Raw genomic sequence first — 16886 nt, 5'->3', positions numbered from 1 at the left:
TACATCCCACGGAAGCAGGTCTGGGGATTTCATGGACCCTCAGCTTTTTCTAGACTGCAGGAGAGTTAAGGGGTGGTGTCTTTAATAGAGGATGGGTTGAGGCAGGAGGAGGAGACTTGTTCATTGTTGTGTCCTAAAGAGGAAAAGCCCAAGTCAGTTGGGGGGAGATGGAGCTGGGATGATGGGTCAGGTACGAGGCAGGGCATAAAGTCTCAGAATTACCTCGGCTGAGGGGAGAGGCTCCAAGTAGTGGGGAGCCAGCGTGGGGTTTCAGAAGGCAACAATACAGTGTGATGGGTTCAGTGTGCTCTGGGAGTCACATCTGTGAGGGCTTCCTGGAGGAGGAAGCTAAACATTGAGGGCAGCATATGGAGGAATACGGTTTCAAGCTGGGAGAAGGGTCTGGAAGACAAGGCCAGCTACAGAGGACAATGTTTTGTCAATGTACAGGGTTGACATTGGAAGAGGCCTCAGCCAGATCTATGTAAAGCAGAGTAGCTTGTTCTATGTCACATGGAACAGATCGAGGACCAGGATGTGGGTGTCACTGGGAAAAGGCTGTCTCCCCCAGATGAACTAGTCAGCAATGGAATGGGGGCATTCTGTGGGGTCCTGGGGTCTCTGTCATGGGCATGTCCAAGCTTAGGGCAGAGGGTAACTGGTCAGGGATAGTATAAAAGGGACAGAGTGACCTCTAAGGTCCCTTCCAAGTCCAAGCAACTGCATTCACCACTGACAGACGTGGGGTGTGGACTGTGAGGAAGGCAGAGTGACTGGGTCTGGAGAGAGGATGAGTGTCCTGTGGGGTGTCGTGTATACAGGGTGGATCATAGCCGCCATCCCTTTCCTGGATTTACTTTTTAAAAACTGGGCAACCGTCTTACTGAGATGTAATCCATGTACCATACGATCCGCCTGTCTAAAGTGTACGGACTTGAACGTGGCTACGAATTTGTCCCTTCACAACTCTTTATGGAGAATCTCCTAAGTGTTCATCGAGCGTTGGTATCTTGAATACCTGGGAAATAAAGGTCCTGCCTCTGTGGGGAAGACAGGTAAGTGATCTATCAAAAGAACAGTCACCTAGGAGATGCAGGAGATGATGGTTGAGCTGGGAAAAGGGGTGTGGGGAGGTGACATTTGAGCTGAGGAGGCCAGTGACAAGTAGATAGTGAGGTCAAGGGAACGTTCCAGGCTGATGGACGGCAAAGACCCTGGGGCTGGAGTCAGTGGGTTAAGATTCGAAGGCCAAGACCAGCCAGGAGCCTGGGTGGCTGTCCAGTGCCCTGTCTGGTGGGCCAGGCATCCCCAAGGTCCTATGGTACTTTCTCTTTAGGTGGCCTCTTCGCTTAGGGTTCACCTCAGGTCAAGAAGGGGTGGGCAGCATGCAAAAGCCACCTGTGACCCTTTTCTATGGCTTTTGCTTTCTTACCTGGTGATTGCTTCTCCAATGCTTAGTGGTAGGGCTAATGGGAGGTCATGCATGACACCAGCCCCTACCTCCACAGATCCGATCTCTGGCTGTAGCGTCCCAGCAGTCTGGCCCTCCTTCCCCTCACCTCTGGACAGTCTTAGGCCAGTCTGATGGTTTTGGTGCTCACTTCCTGAGTGACTTTGGACCCGGATCTTTCCTGCTCTGTGAAGCAGGGACTCAGCCAGTCTGGGCAGAGTGGATGTCTCCTGGCATCTAGGAGTGTGCCTTGAACAGCAGTGTCTGTCATGTCCCCAAACAAAAAGGTCCAGGAGGAAGGAAGGTGGGTCCGCTGTGCTGGCCCTGCTCTTCAGCCAGGAGAACGAACCAGAGCCCCTCTCTGCCGGGTTTTCCAGAGCAGGGCTGGGGAGGGCTCCTGGCAACTACTGGGACGCAGGCCATGCAGGGGCGGGCTCGGAGGAGGCGCGGGACAGGGACTGGCCAGCTGTAACTGAGATCACAATCGTCCTGGTGCCGCTCAGCGGGGTGCGTCCCTGGCCCTGTTCAGGTAGGCGGGGGCGCCAGACTCCCGGTTCCCTGCGCGGACTGACCGAGGCGAGGGGGGGGGGGAGGGGGCAAGCTCAGCAGGGTGGCTTGGTGAGGTTGGGGGCAGTAGTGAGGTCCCTGCCCCGCCTTGTAACCTAGGGATAGTCAACTTAACCTGAAGTTGAGGTTGGGAAGGGGACAGCCTGGGTGATGATGGCAGGGAGGACCTATAGCTGTAGGTGATGGCCAGGAAGGGAGGCTGGGATCATTTGGCAGCTAGAGATTTGCCTTTGGGAACAAGGGCTCCACCAAATGGCCCATTCCTTTTCCTCAGGCGTTCAGAGGATCGATCCCAAAGTCCAGCTAGCCCACCAGCTCCCAGGTGGGCTCTCAAATGGGGGGTCCCGGGTTTTTTTTGAGGGTGCAAAGAGCACCTCTATCTCCTGCCCCTACCCATGACCTTCTCAGGCATCCATGGCTTTTTGTCCTGTCCCCTCCACCAGGCCCAGGGCCTCATCTTCAACAAAGAGGGGGGTCCTCCTCATTTCATCTACTCCCCCACTCCTCCTCTGAAGCCATCCCTGGATCCTCCAGACCCCCCTCCTCCTGACTCCCAGGACCCTCTGGCTTTGGGAGTGTTGACTGGTGGGGCTGTGGTGGGTAGAGGATGGGTTTGGGGGTGCTGTTCTTCTTGGCACTTTAAGGAGTAGAGCTTAAAGTAGGATCAGTGCAAACTCTGCCAGGATGCAGGCCCAGGATGCCTGGGAGAGGCATGGGGCATAGCGCACCTCCTCCCACAAGTTAGGTTTCATAGGCTTTTCCAGGCATCAGAGGGAAGAGAGGGGGGTACTGAGTCGGCTAGCACTCCCTTCCCCTACCAGAGAGGTAGTTACTCTGAATTGCTATTGAGGACCACGCAAGGAAAGATGTGAGTTTGATAGTAAGAAGGACTTCCTTACTTCCTAAGAATGGGTTATGGGGCTTTTAGAGGAGTCTTAAGGCTCAGGAGAAGAAGCCCCTATCTTTGGGGCTTTCCAGAAGAAGGGGAGTTCCCTGGAGCACCTAGACCCCAAGGAGTGAGGACAGGGCAGGGCATGGGGAGATAGAGGCTGTGATCTTACCCATACCATCACACTCCCTCTGCCCTCTTACCCTTCCTTGGAGCTGGATGGAAAGTTGACTTTCCAAACCTCTTGGCCAGCTCACTCCCAATCCTAAGCACCCAGAAGTCCCCAGGGAGGAAACAGGTTTCTGTTGTCACTATTTGAGATAGGAGACAGACATGGCTGTTTGGCGTTTGTCCCTTGGAACTTCAGGCCTGGCCTCTTCTTCCTGGGCCCAACCCCAAGCATCTTGTTGTATGGGACTGGGGGCCAGTAGGGCTGACCTTGTTCAGAGCATCCAACTTGGTCCTCTAGGTGGGGGCCTCTGGCTCCTGTGGAGTCTGAGTCATGAGACGACCCTCTACCCTACATGCTATGCATAGCCTTTGGTCCCTTTCCATCCCTTCCTCTGCATGGGCTGACAGAGGACCTCACAGGAGAATGGTAGCTGAGAACCCCACCCCTACTGAAACCCAGGATTCGGAAATGCATTTATCATCCGTCCAGAGTGGTGGAGAGGAGATCTGGGGAGCTGTGCTCCCTCCATCCCACCCCTAAGCTCCCCGTGAACAGTACAGGCTAGATAGAAGCCTCCACAGGCACCCTGAGTTCCAGCCAGCATGGCTAGGTACCATCAATTACATGTACTCAAGAGCTGTTTTCTTTGCTCACCCTGGGAGATGGCAGCAGGCTGAGATGGCAGAGAAGCTGCCAAGCTCGGTGGCAGTTCCTCCAGCTCACGGAAGGGGCTCTGGCTCCACTAGGACAGGAGCATGAGGAGGCTTCTCCTCTTCTAGAACCTTCCTTGTGTAACTGGGTCCATGGTAGGATGGTCTCCTCCTACTTTGCTCATAGCCACGAGAGTGACTGAGATGGTCTGCTTGGGTCCTCACCCTGACTGTGACTGTGTGATAGTTCCGGGTGTGTATGGGGGAGGGCGACCTAGTCCAATTCAGTTGCCTCTTCCACTCTGAACCTGCAGAACGTGCTGAGTGTCCTGACGTGTCGGGGAGTGGTGGTGGGTGGTTTTATACAGTGCCTTGAGGTGCTGGCCACTCACTCACCCAGCAGCTCCTTTTTTGCAATTAAGACAGGGTCACACACACAGCCTGGCCTGGCCGCCCCCTCCACACAGCTGCTCTCGCTGATTTATCACTGTAGCTTTGTAAAGGTCCCAAGAGATCATGTTCAACCTAAGTCCTCTCTCCTTAAAGACCAGGAAACCAAAGCCCAGATGGGCAGGGACCAGCTGAGGTTGGCCCGCTTGCCAGGCCCCCTTCTCAGGGCCAGGGCCTGGGGCCTGGCTGGGAGAGATACAAGGTGGCTGTTGGCAGACCTGGGGGAAATGCCAGAGTGTAATTGGGCTCATTAAGGGTTTGCTGAAGGAGTCTCCATGCTGGGCTGAAGCTGGGAACAGGCCTAGAAATTTCTCCTCCAGTTACCCCTTTGGAAGAGGACATCTTCCCTGGCCTTCTGGGAGGCAACCCTCTCCTCTGCATGTTCTCTGGCCTTTGACCCCTGACCCTCTCACCCTCTGCATAGGCAAGCAGAGGATCTCACTGGTAAGCAGTAGCCGAGGAATCTACTAAAAGCCGGGGTTTTGGAGGGCATTTGTTATCCATCCAGAGCTATGGAGAGGGGACCCTGGGGTTTGTGTCTGAGTGCTCCCCCACCCCACCCATCAGCTCCATGTGGACAGATACAGGCTAGACTGAAGCCTTTATCAGCTCTTTTTGGGCTGGCCCTATCATACTCAGACCCTTCTCTCTGCTTCAGCCTTGGGCCCTCTCTCAGGAAAGGTGGGAACAGGGAGGTGTACCTCCTTCCTGGGTACACTGGACAGATGGACCCATGCATTCTCTTCCTCTCTTTCATCTTGTCAGCTTCCAGTTGGCCTCCTTGGTTCTGGCCCTATCTCTTCTCACCCAGAGTGTGGCATCTTCCTGCCTGGCCCCTGCATCCAGGCTGTCTCTCAGCTAGGAGCTTTCTGCTCCCATCTTGCCTTCTCTGTGTCTCTCCACAGACGAGACAACAGCTCTTCAGCCCCTTCCAATGCCTCCCCTCTCTTGGCCCTTCCAGGAGGGGAAGATTTCCTAGAAGTCTTTAGCTCAGGGTCCCCCACACATTTACCCAGATGTGCAGCACCCTGGAATCCTCAGGGTACACTCTCCAGCTGTTCCTCCTCTCCCTCCTTTGTTCTCAGGCACAGTCCAGGCTAGGTAGGACTGGGGTCAGGTAGGGGAGTCTACTGACTTTGGGTCCCCAGCAGACAACCACTGGGGGTCAACAGTAGCAGGGAAAGGATGGGTGGGGTGGGGGAGGCGACCACCCTTTTCTGGAAGCCTCTGAGCCCGGCCCCCACTCCCCACCCAGCTCAGGCGACCTCAGCACTCACCCAAGAGCATTCTCAACCTAATAGGGGATATAGAGCTGATATCCTCCCATGATCCCCTTTGGGCCTGCGAGCAACCTCCCCACAGGCTGTTCAGTCAAAAGAGGTGGGACAGGGCAGTGGTTAAGGGCTCTGAGTCAGACAAGTGCAGTTCAGGTCTAGCTGGGAACCTTGAAGTTCTCTACCCTGTGGAGGCATGCAGCAGGCTACTAATAGTGTCCACCTCATGAGGTTGTTGTGAAGTCTTAAAAAGATCTTGCTGGGAGGTGGTGGTGCACATCTTTAATCCTGGCACTCAGGAGGCAGAGGCAAGTGGATCTCTGTGAGTTCAAGGCCAACCTGGTCTATGGAGTAAATTCCAGGACACCCAGGGCTACAGAGAAACCTTGACTTGAAAAACAAAACAAACAAACAAAAGAAAAGAAATGGAAGAGGAGGAGACAGGATCTCACATAGCCCAGGCTGGCCTTGAACTCTCTACGTATCCAAGGCTGACCCCCGACTTCTGATCCTTCTGCCTCTCCCAAATGCTGGGATTACAGGCATCTGCTACCACACTGGATTTTATATGCTGCTAGGGATCAAATCCAGAAGTTCATGCATTCTAGGCAGGCAACAATCCCAACGGAGCTGTTGTCCTAGGCCCAGAGAAGCTTCTGGGACTTCTTTCTCCAGTTTTCACCCTGGTTTTCCATGGTCTTCGAAGCAAGCCCACTGTCTTGCTCTTGGACTCCATTTCTTCTCTTGACACATCACTAAGACTCAAGTGGAGGTCACAGGAGAGTGGTGAGTCATGAAGGTGTTGAGTATGGCTGGTGTGTGTGTGTGTGTGTGTGTGTGTGTGTGTGTGTGTGTGTGTGACACTTTGCCCATGCCTCCATATGACTGAGAGCCCTGGCTTAGCTGGGACAGTGTCCCTCAGGAAGGGACAGCTGGGAAGGCTGGGTGAAGCAGGACAGGCCACAGCAGGCCCAGCAGCCTGGCAGGGGACACACGTTAGCCCAGGATCCCAGCAGTTCTGCGAGCCCAGAGGCTGTATATCACAGAGGTTTAACCAGCACGGTGGCACATAGTTGTCTGCTCTTTTGAGCCATGTCCCTGTCCAGTCTGCCATAAATTGCACTGAGATTTCAAAATATCCCTGTCCCCTTGAGCTCTTCCTGGACAGCTAAGAAGGTCCCATTCCTTTGAGGTCTCCACCTGGCTCTTGACACCTGGGCCACCTCTTCTAACTCTGGCATCTGGGACCTCCTTCCTATCTCCCACTAGAGAGTGGAGGAAGAGTTGGAGAAGGCAGAGGAGCTATAAGGCCTGCCACCAAGGGCCAAAAGGGGGCTAAGTAAGTATTAGTGAGGCTCCAGGCAGCACCGGGGACCTGCTCAGAGTGATGAGAGTGCCCTCCAGTGTGGCTTCTGTGGGGAGGGCAGTGTTCTGGGTCCCTGGCATAGCTGCAAGCGGGTGACTTTGATGCCTCATGCATTTAGAAGAGTGGTGTATCTCTGTTCAGGGTAGCTGCCTCTTATCTTCCCGAAAGATGCCCACTGGACCACTTGGAAGTGACCGCTGGTACTTCAGCCCAGGGGCACCACCTTGAACCCCAGGATGGGAGCTTCAAATTCTCAGGCATCTGTGGCTATATGAGGGTCAAATCCACAGTGTGTTAGTTTAATAGAGTAGGGGTAACAGAGTAATACAAAATGGGCAACAGAATTGATTGTCTCACAGAGCTGGGTTCTCAAGGCTGGTGCCTTTGAGGACTGTGAAGGGGAATCCATCTCATGCCATTCCCCTAAACTGCAGTGGGTGTCTGGTAATCTTTGGGATCCCTCGGCTCGTAGGTGCATAGCCTGATCTCTGTATCCATCCTCACATGACGTGCACACAGGGTGAATGTGACAGATTCACCTTAGCCATGCACAGTGAACAGAGACACTTGCAGTGACCTAACGCATCGCTCACGAGTGACATGTGGCCAGAACTGAGACTGGAGGTGGTGTGAACCATCAGGGAATACCTACTCTAAGCTAAGTCCACAGTCTCTACACCAGTAATGACAGACACATCTCACATGGACCACTGCCCACAAAAACACCAAACAGCTCACAGAGAACATTCAGGAGATGTGCGCAGGTTCATGGCCAGGGACTTGGGCAATCAATCTCCTCAGATGTGGACCCTCCCACTAGATGTGTGCCCTTGTGAGAACCTTGGAGTATTTCCTAACTGAGCTGATATTCTGAGTGACTAAGGACGCAGGATGTGACCTTGAGGGAGCAGTATTGGCTCTCTCCAGCTGCCACACAGAGCAGTGCAAGACCAGGGCTTAAACAACGAAAATGTGTTGTATCTTAGTTCTGGAGCTAAGGACTCATGGTGTCACAGGGTTGGCAGTGGCAGTGGTGGCTTCTCTCCTTACTTATTATTTTCATTAATTAATTCATAGACAGGGTCTGGTGTACCCTAGGTTTGTCCTCAAACTCTCTATGTAGCTAAGAATAACCTTGAGCCTCTCATCCCTCCAATTGCTGGGATCACAAGCCTATGCCGCCGATGCTTGGTGCCCGTAAAGTTGGGGATTGAACCTAGGACTTCCCTCATGCTTGGCAACTCTATCAACTGAGCTACAGAGCAACCTTCTACTCATTTTTTTAAAGGACATTTTGCTATGTAGCCCAGGCTGGCTTCCAGCTCCTGATCCCCTCCTAAGCCTCCACTAAAGCTGGGATAACAGGTGTGTGTTAACACCCAGGCTCAGGGGTGATTTCTTCTGAAATAGCCTTGTTCAAATTTCTTTCTTATTAAGACAGTATTTGAGCAGGGTGTTGGTGGGCCACTCTGTAATCCCAGCACTCGGGAGGCAGAGGCAGGCAGATCTCTGTGAGTTCGAGGCCAGCCTGCTCTGCAGAGTTCCAGGAGGAACCCTGACTGGGGAAAAAAGTCTTTTATCCAAATGCAGTCACATTCTGGTATACTTAAGGTTAGGGCTTCAACATGAGTGGAAAAAGTTTGCACAGTTCATCTGTGATTAGAGTGATGGGCCCAGCCATGCTTTTCCCAAACCTTGGGGTTGCTCAAGTCTGAGGGGAACAGGCAGTGACTTCAGGAAGTCTCCCAGTGAAGCTGAGGCAGGAAACACACACATGTGCACACACATACACACACATGCACAAGTACACACATATGTGTAAATGCACACACATATGCCATATGCACATGCACGCATATATATGCACACACACACACACACACACACACACATTGTAAGCATGCACATACACAAACCAGGAAGGAAGTGAATATCACAAGTTCTGTCTGACAGACGGTATTTGGTAGCCAGGTCCTGAGCAGAAACAGAAGCAGACAAATGAAAGTCCCCGAGGAATGAGGAAGGAAGGAAGGCTTATCTGAGAAATGGGGCTAGTTGCCTGAAAGGAGGACATGAGAGTCCAGGCTGGGGTGTCCAGGCTGGGGCGCTGTGTGTTTTGGTTATCTCAACCAAATAGCCAACGGTGGTCTCAGCTCAGGTGATCAAGACAGTAGGGACATCTCAAGCCATGTGGGACAGGGGCTGGGATGTCTCTGCAGGCTGTCACTCTTGGTGAATGTCACCCAGCTAGGTATAGGGCACAAGATGGTTGGGTTTCTGGCCAGAGGACTGTTGCATCTCTAGTCTCAAGTACCACGCGCCCGTCTGTCACAGGATGGTCAGATCCTGCCTCCAGGCTGAGAACAGGACAATGACGTCCCCAAACACAACTCTGCCGGTCTCCTGTTGTTTCCACAGTGCTACTTGTCTCCAAGACCTCATCTTCCTCTCTGAGATTTGCTCTGGGCCCTGAGACCCTGTGAGCCACCAGCTTCCCAGTGTGCAGCCATGTCTTACAGTCTTCCCAGTACTCCCGCATTTTAATGCTACGCTGCCTGAAACAGGACCCCCCCCACCATGTTTCCTCTTGACATTTTGGCTGAGAGCTGTCTTTGGAAGTCAGGTGGGGGTCACCTGGTATACCCACCAGTATCTCCAAATTTCAAACCTCTCCTGCTCTGTGTGTTCACAACCACTCAGCCATCACATATTTGCCTCCTTCTCTCTCTCTGCTTAGGTATGAAGAGGCCACTGAGCCCGTCCCCCTCAGGTGAGAAGGAGCCCCCCACAACTGCAGCACCCGAGTGCCCCCCTCACTCTCCAGAGTCATCAAAACCTAAGCGGGAAAGGAAACGACCTTCCTACACACTCTGCGATGTCTGCAATATCCAGCTGAACTCCGCTGCCCAGGCCCAGGTGCACTGTGGGGGACGTGCCCACCAGCGGAGGCTTCGGCAGCTCAGCCTGGGCAAGACCTCCACAGGGCCAGGTCAGTGTGGAGTGGCGCTGAACTTAGCACCCTTCCTAAAAACTGGATCTGAGTCCCTTAAGGGATCCTGGGTCGGTGGCTTCCCTGATCCTGTCAGGTTTTATTTACAGAGCTGGGAATGTAGCTGAGTGGCGTGGTACCAGCCCAGCATGTGCTCTGGATTTAACACTGCAAAACCAAAGAAAGTTTTGTTTTGCTTCTGGACAGCTTTCTATGGGATCTCTTGGGACATGAGAGTCTTCAGGTCTCCTCTTGAGGTCCCTTCAGTTCTAGGAGCTCTCCCTGTGGGTGGTGTTTGTGATTAGGACATTCATAACATTTCCCCAGCCTGGAGCATCCTGGCAGGGACAGTCTTCCAGACAAAGGCCTCACCTTCAGAGTGATCCAAACTCCTGCTTTTCAGGCTGAGGTCAGCACAGCGCACAGCACTCCAAGGAAGGAACAACAGGAGCTGCTCTTCCTGTGGCAGCCAGACTCCCAGCCAGGATTTCTGCCTCTCCCTGGCTGGGGTGACTTTGTAGGGTTTAGCTGCCAATGCTGGAGGGGCAGCTGGCTGCAATGCTGTGTTCTGGGGGAGATGGGTGAATGCTTCTGTGAGGGTGATGCCTGCTGACAGGCACATGGGGGTCACGAGCTGCAGGCTGGCAGGGAAGACAGATCCACATGCAGGCTTAGGAAGGAGAGGAAGGGGGCATTGGTACCCCAGATCCTGGAGGTGGCTTTGAGAAACCCACCTTGCAGTCCAGCTGGGTGGTTTTGCCAGAGGCTACCCTGAACCTTGAGAGCTCCTAGTTATTGGGTGATATTTATACAGTGTCCCCTTAGCATGATAAGAGTTGAGACATTCCTTCAGTGGCACAAAGGCCTTGAAGGAAGAGAGCAATGAGCATGACAGGTGAGGAGAGGTCATAGCCACAACAAGTGACAGGAAGACTGTGGCAGTGGGAATTCATTCCTCCAAGGAGGCACTTAGAATTGAGCTCTCAAGACTGGCACTAAGCACTCTGGTGGATCAATGTTTCTGGAGCATGCCAGATGGGGGTTCAAAAGTCATTTATGTAAGCTGGGTGGGTGGTGCATGCCTGTAATCAGGATGCTGAGGCAGGCTGGCTGGCTGTAAATTCAAGGACAGCCTGGCTTATATAGCAAGATTGTCTTTTTAAAAATCACACATTTATTTATCAAACATTTATTCATCAAATATATTTATTTATCTAATTGAGGTTCAAGCTGCTGTTCAGGGGGCTCACTTTTTGTTGTTGTTGTTGTTGTTGTTGTTGTTGTTGTTTGAGACAAGGTTTCTCTGTGTAAACCTGGTCATCCTGAAACTCGCTTTGTAGACCAGAGATCTGCTAGCCTCTACTTCCTTAATGCTGGGATTAAAGGTGTGCACCAACACCACCCAGCTTGAGGGTGGGAGACTCACATTTTTAAGGCTTTCAAATCTACCAGGAAAGATGGCTCAGAGGTTAAGAGCAATGACTGCTCTTCCAAAGGTCCTGAGTTCAATTCCCAGCAACCACATGGTGGCTCAGAACCATCTGTAATGAGATCTGACGCCCTCTTCTGGCCTGCAGGGATACATGCAGGCAGAACACTATATACATAATAAATACATTTTTTTTAAAAAAGCTGTCTAACTCACTCTATATAAAGATTAATTTATTCTCAGATAGTACTATGCCTTGTAGAGATGAGTGAAGAGAACCCAGAAGAAAGCTAAGCCTGTTGACACAGGCCAGTAATCCCGGTTACTGGAAGGCAGAGGCAAGAGGATCTCAAGTTCAAGGCAAGCGTGGGCTAGAAAGCTAGTCAAAGACATCCTGGGCAACTTACTGAGATCCTGTCTTCATATTAAAAGTAACAAAGGGCCGGGCGGTGGTGGTGCACACCTTTAATCCCAGCACTTGGGAGGCAGAGGCAGGTGGATCTCTGCGAATTCGAGGCCAGCCTGGGCTACCAAGTGAGTTCCAGGAAAGGTGCAAAGCTACACAGAGAAACCCTGTCTCAAAAAAAAAAAAGTAACAACAGTAAGGTTATAGTTCAGCGGCAGAACACTTGCCTAGCCTGCATAAGGCTCTGAGTTCAATCCCTGGTACCAGAGGAAAAAAAGAAAAGGTGTAGTGGAAAGGTACCAGGAAGAAGATCAAAAGCCTTGCTGGGCAGTGGCCAGTGGGGCTTTGTGCAGGGTATGGGCTGAGCTTGATTGAGATAAGCTGGTAACCTCTGCAGGGGCTGTCCCACCAGGTTAGCCTTTGACCTTTGTTTCAGAGGTGATGGGCTTCATAGCAGCATTGTGGGCAGGAGTATTTTCTGTTTCGGAGGTCCCCAGCGAAGGACATGAGAGAAACTTAGAGACACACAGTGAAGAAAGAGATCAGGTTTCATGTAGCAGAACCATCAAGGCTTGGTGACTGATGAGCTTTAGGGACCAAGAGAGAGGGAAGAGGCATGGATGACTTCAGCTAGGCAGGCTCTTGGGGAGCAGGAGAGTAGGGAAGTTCAGGTGTTAGAAAGAGGTACCCAAAGGGAAAGAGGGCCAGTGTTGGTGGGGTTGGTTTGGGAGATCACTAAATTAGGACTTACCGAGAAATGTGATGCCTAGCACTCCACTCCAGACCATGTATCCAGGATGTGTCAAGAAATCAGAGGCCCTAGGCTGGCCCAATGTAAGATGCTGAGATACCCTCAGAGGAGGCAGGTATGGAACCAGACCTTCCCATTGACCACACTGAGAGGCATGGCCAGCATGGTGGGAGTAGACAGGATGACATCTGTGCTTAGGGCCAGGATGTCCTAATGACCCTGTATCAGGAAGCTCTGGCAGGAGAAGCTGCCATCTTCATTGGCCTGGTTAATTCTGGGCCTTCACCGGGTCGTGGCCTCAGATACATCTCCACGGAAAGGGAGATGCTAGCTAGCAGCCGCCCAAGGTGGAATCAGCTGGGGGAAGAAAAGCCATGGGGCTCTGAGTCCTGCTGAAAACTGGTTCCGGCCTGGTGTGGGACCAGGCTGGGGCTGCTGGAGCTCCCCTGGGAAATGGAGAGATCCCCACCTAGTTCAGGGAAGCTGGAGGTGGGGAACCTTCAACCAGCTGCCTAATTCCTTGGCACTCCCTGAGATGCCACACCACACAAGGAGACCCGAGGTCCTTGTCTCCTGGAACCACAGCTGTCACTTTGATTAGGGTCCTTTGGGGCTAGAGGCTTCCCTAGCGACAGGCAGTCACAGGCAGTGAAGCCAGGACCCCCTCCTGCTGTCCTTCCTGGGGTGGCGTGTAGGAGGAGCGACAGCGGTGGGCGTGGCCCCCTCCTCCTTGAGCTTTCCTCTCTGGCTCAGGTCAGAGGCCTCCTTCCTTAGCCGCCACCAGCTGCAGGAGCTCTCACAGCCAAACCTGGGTTACGCTTCCCCATCTCCACCTCTTGGTACTCCCCAAGCCTCCACATCTGCTGTCACAGTCTGCCACCCAGGGGGTCCCTTCAGTCTGGAGGGATGTGTCTTGGGCTAGCCTTTACTCCCTTACCCTGCTCTCAGGGGATGGGGATGTGGGCACCAGGAACACTGAGGCTGAAGCCAGTGACCCTACTCATCACACACAGACACCACCCTAAACTACTTACATCGATTCTTCAAGCTCTGCAGACACAAAGGTGTAGGCACAGCTCCCTGGCTTCAATCCAGATGTTGGAGCAGCACAGAGAGTTGGGAGGCCTGGGTGGGGAGCTGTGGCCTTCCCCTGCTCTATAGAGTATTATTATAGAGCCAAACTGCTCACAAAGCAGGTAGACACCCCCCAGCAGGCAGCCCCCATCCCAAGCCAGCCGATGAGGGTGTTCAGCTCTCACTCTATATGCGGGACTATGGCGCTCAGAGAAAATAACATACCCAAAGCCAGCTAGCTGGGCTTTGATGCCAGGTGTCTGACTCTCAATCCTATCTCACACTCCTACCGTGGCTGAAGAGAGTAACTCACACATGAAGAGAGAGAGGTTGAGCTGGTCATGGTGGCATATGCCTGTTATCCCAACACTTGGGAGGCAAGGCCAAGAAGGTTGCTAAGAGTTCAAGGCCTGGTAGATGTAGAGAGTTTTAGGCTAGCCAGGCAGGGCTATATGGTAAAACCTTTTTGAGAGAGAGAGAGAGAGAGAGAGAGAGAGAGAGAGAGAGAGAGAGAGGAGAGAGGGAGCACCACAGTGTTTGAGAATGGGAAAGGGGGTTGGCCTGAGGAAGTAGGTCCAGCAAGACAATTACACAGGTGCTCATGAACCTCCAGCCACATCTCTGGTCTGTGTTTCCTCCACTTAAAGTGGGGAACCAGGCCCAGCATGGTGGTCATACACACCTTTAATCCCAGCACTCAGGAGGCAGAGGCAGGTGGATCTCTGTGAGTTCAAGGCCAAGGCCAGCCTGGTCTATGCAGGGAGTTCTAGGACAGCCAGGGCTACATAGTGAGACCTTGTCTCAAAATAAACAAACAAACAAACAAATAATGAAGGAAGGGAGGAAGGAAGGAAGGAAGGAAGGGAGGAAGGAAGGAAGGGAGGGAGGAAGGAAGGAAGGGAGGGAGGGAGGGAGGGAGGGAGGAAGGAAGGAAGGAAGGGAGGAAGGAAGGAAGGAAGGGAGGAAGGAAGGAAGGAAGGAAGGAAGGAAGGGAGGAAGGAAGGAAGGAAGGAAGGGAGGAAGAGGGATCTGACTTTGGGTAAATGGCACTATCTAATTGAGTATGAGCCCAGGCCCTTTCCCTCACCATCCATCCTGTGCATTGTAATGGGAACCTGAAGGAACAGGAAGGGACTTCAGAAATGCCTTAAGCTCTGGCTTACTGAAGTGGCTAGAGGAACCCTGGAGGGAGAATGTAGGTAGACACAGGGAGGGACAGGGTCAGATGAAGTCAAAGGTGCCTGTAGTTGTGGCAAGCAGAGTGGAGTCTTCCCCACTCCACACCCCTCCCTACACCCCAGAACTCCCCCAACCCTCTTTCTCCTCTCCCACTTTGATCTTCGAGGCCTCTGGCTGTACCCTGAGCCCTGGAAATCAAAGGTGTGGGTCATGCCTGAGTCACCTGCTTGATGAGCGCTCCTCACCCACTGCTCCCCACAGATGGATTAATTTCAGTCTCGCCAGGAGGCTCCGGAAGCAGCCCCCCACCTCCCCCCTTCCCTCCCATCTCTCTGGGTTGCTTATTCCTCTTCACTGAGGTTCCCTCCCGCCCCCCAACCCTGCACCCACCTCCAGCCCCATCATCCTGAGGCCGGCAGGTGCAAGCTTCAAAGAAATAGTATTCCCTCCAGACCACTGAGCCCAGCCAGTGTCTCCTACTGCATCCTCATTTGATGACAGGTGACAGAAATGTCTCCTACATTCTCCCAAGACAGCCAAAACATCCTCTTCCCCCAGGTAAGACCTGCCCCTCAGACCACCCAGAGAGGCAAGGCTGTCTGGGTGAAGAATTAGGGGCTTAACTTAGATCTCTGCTTGGAAGAAGGCAGAACTTCTGTGTCTCTGGGTGGGTTCATTAACTCTGGGCTTGGGTTTCTTTTCTTTCCCCACACAGACAGCTCCTTCCCCTCAGAGCCCCTTCCTAACAAAAAACAGCCATGGTCAGTTCTTCCCTAGGCTTTGTGGGGCAGGCATTGGCTGCCCTGAGATTACTAGTTAGTCTGGTCATTGTCTGATGGAGACAGGATGCTGAACTGGTTTGGAATTCGAGACTGGATCCCAGCTGTGGCCTGACTGTCTCCTCTTTTCCACCCCACCACCAGCACTACGCCCCCCCCCCCAACCAGGTGCTCAGATGAGTTGGGAGCCAGCTTTGAGCACCTGGAGGGGGAGGGGGAGGAAGGAGCAAGGGCAGAGAGAAGGGATGGAACCCCCAGCCAGGTGTCAGAAGTTCTCCCTGATCTGGCAGACTACTCCCCACTTCCCTCCTGACATTGCAGAGGTAACAGGTCTAAGGGGCTAACCTGGGCTCCCTTCCTACCTCAGTGCTAGCCCTCTGTGACACCTCTCTGTTTCCCCTCCAGTAAGAGCAGGTAAATATGAGGTGATAACCAGGAGAGGAGGAAGTGGCGAGAATAGGGGCTTCAGCAAGTCCAGAAGCAGGGGAGCCTTGCAGCAATGCAGGGGTGAAGTGGGGGGGGGGGGTAGTACCTCTGTCCCTGGAGGTTCTCTGTGGACAAAGTCAGCCTTTTGTTTCAGCACAAGGCAGGGACCCTGGGGCACAGGAGGGGGGTGAGTAGGATGCACTCCACTCTCTCTCTCTCCTCCGTCCCTGGTTTCCACATTCCCTCACACTCCTGCAGACTGGCAAAGATCGCACTCCGCTCAGCCCCCCATGGTTGGGACTCAGAAATCAGGGACTGGGCACTCCTTTTCTGGCAAAGGGGAACTGGGCTTTCCAGCCTAACTGGGAGTCCCTCCCCCAAGCCCTCCCCTCCTGTCCTTCACATCCCCACCCCTCTGTCACTCTGGCTGGATTCCCTCTGCTCCTGCTCTGCTCTCTGCTGTGTGGCGTCTCCAAAGGCTGAGAATGCTCTTGGGTGAGTGCTGAGGTCGCCTGAGCTGGGTGGGGAGTGGGGGCCGGGCTCAGAGGCTTCCAGAAAAGGGTGGTCGCCTCCCCCACCCCACCCATCCTTTCCCTGCTACTGTTGACCCCCAGTGGTTGTCTGCTGGGGACCCAAAGTCAGTAGACTCCCCTACCTGACCCCAGTCCTACCTAGCCTGGACTGTGCCTGAGAACAAAGGAGGGAGAGGAGGAACAGCTGGAGAGTGTACCCTGAGGATTCCAGGGTGCTGCACATCTGGGTAAATGTGTGGGGGACCCTGAGCTAAAGACTTCTAGGAAATCTTCCCCTCCTGGAAGGGCCAAGAGAGGGGAGGCATTGGAAGGGGCTGAAGAGCTGTTGTCTCGTCTGTGGAGAGACACAGAGAAGGCAAGATGGGAGCAGAAAGCTTCTAGCCGAGAGACAGCCTGGACACGGGGGTCAGACCAGTACCCTCACACCCCACTTTACCTGTGTCCCTACCCCTCCTTTCCTCCCCACATAGGGTCTTTTCAGGTCTTTTGTTTTTGTTTCCCC

At 53.3% G+C, this 16886-nt stretch overlaps 1 protein-coding gene across 1 annotated transcript in view; it reads left to right on the top strand.

Moving 5' to 3' along the window:
- Positions 1 to 1926: 1926 nt before the first annotated feature.
- Positions 1927 to 16886, top strand: part of Znf385c (zinc finger protein 385C) — a 33178-nt gene continuing 18218 nt past the window's right edge. Inside the window, exons 1-2 of the mRNA XM_036197218.1 lie at positions 1927 to 1979; positions 9556 to 9807. Of these exons, the coding sequence (XP_036053111.1) occupies positions 9558 to 9807 (250 nt within the window). The 5' untranslated portion in view covers positions 1927 to 1979; positions 9556 to 9557. The remainder of the gene's footprint in view (positions 1980 to 9555; positions 9808 to 16886) is intronic.

Source organism: Onychomys torridus, chromosome 8, assembly GCF_903995425.1.
Source record: "Onychomys torridus chromosome 8, mOncTor1.1, whole genome shotgun sequence".
In the NCBI taxonomy this organism is placed as follows: Eukaryota; Metazoa; Chordata; class Mammalia; order Rodentia; family Cricetidae; genus Onychomys; species Onychomys torridus.
Note: the sequence above shows the minus strand (reverse complement) of the source record. Positions and strands in the feature narration are given on the sequence as shown.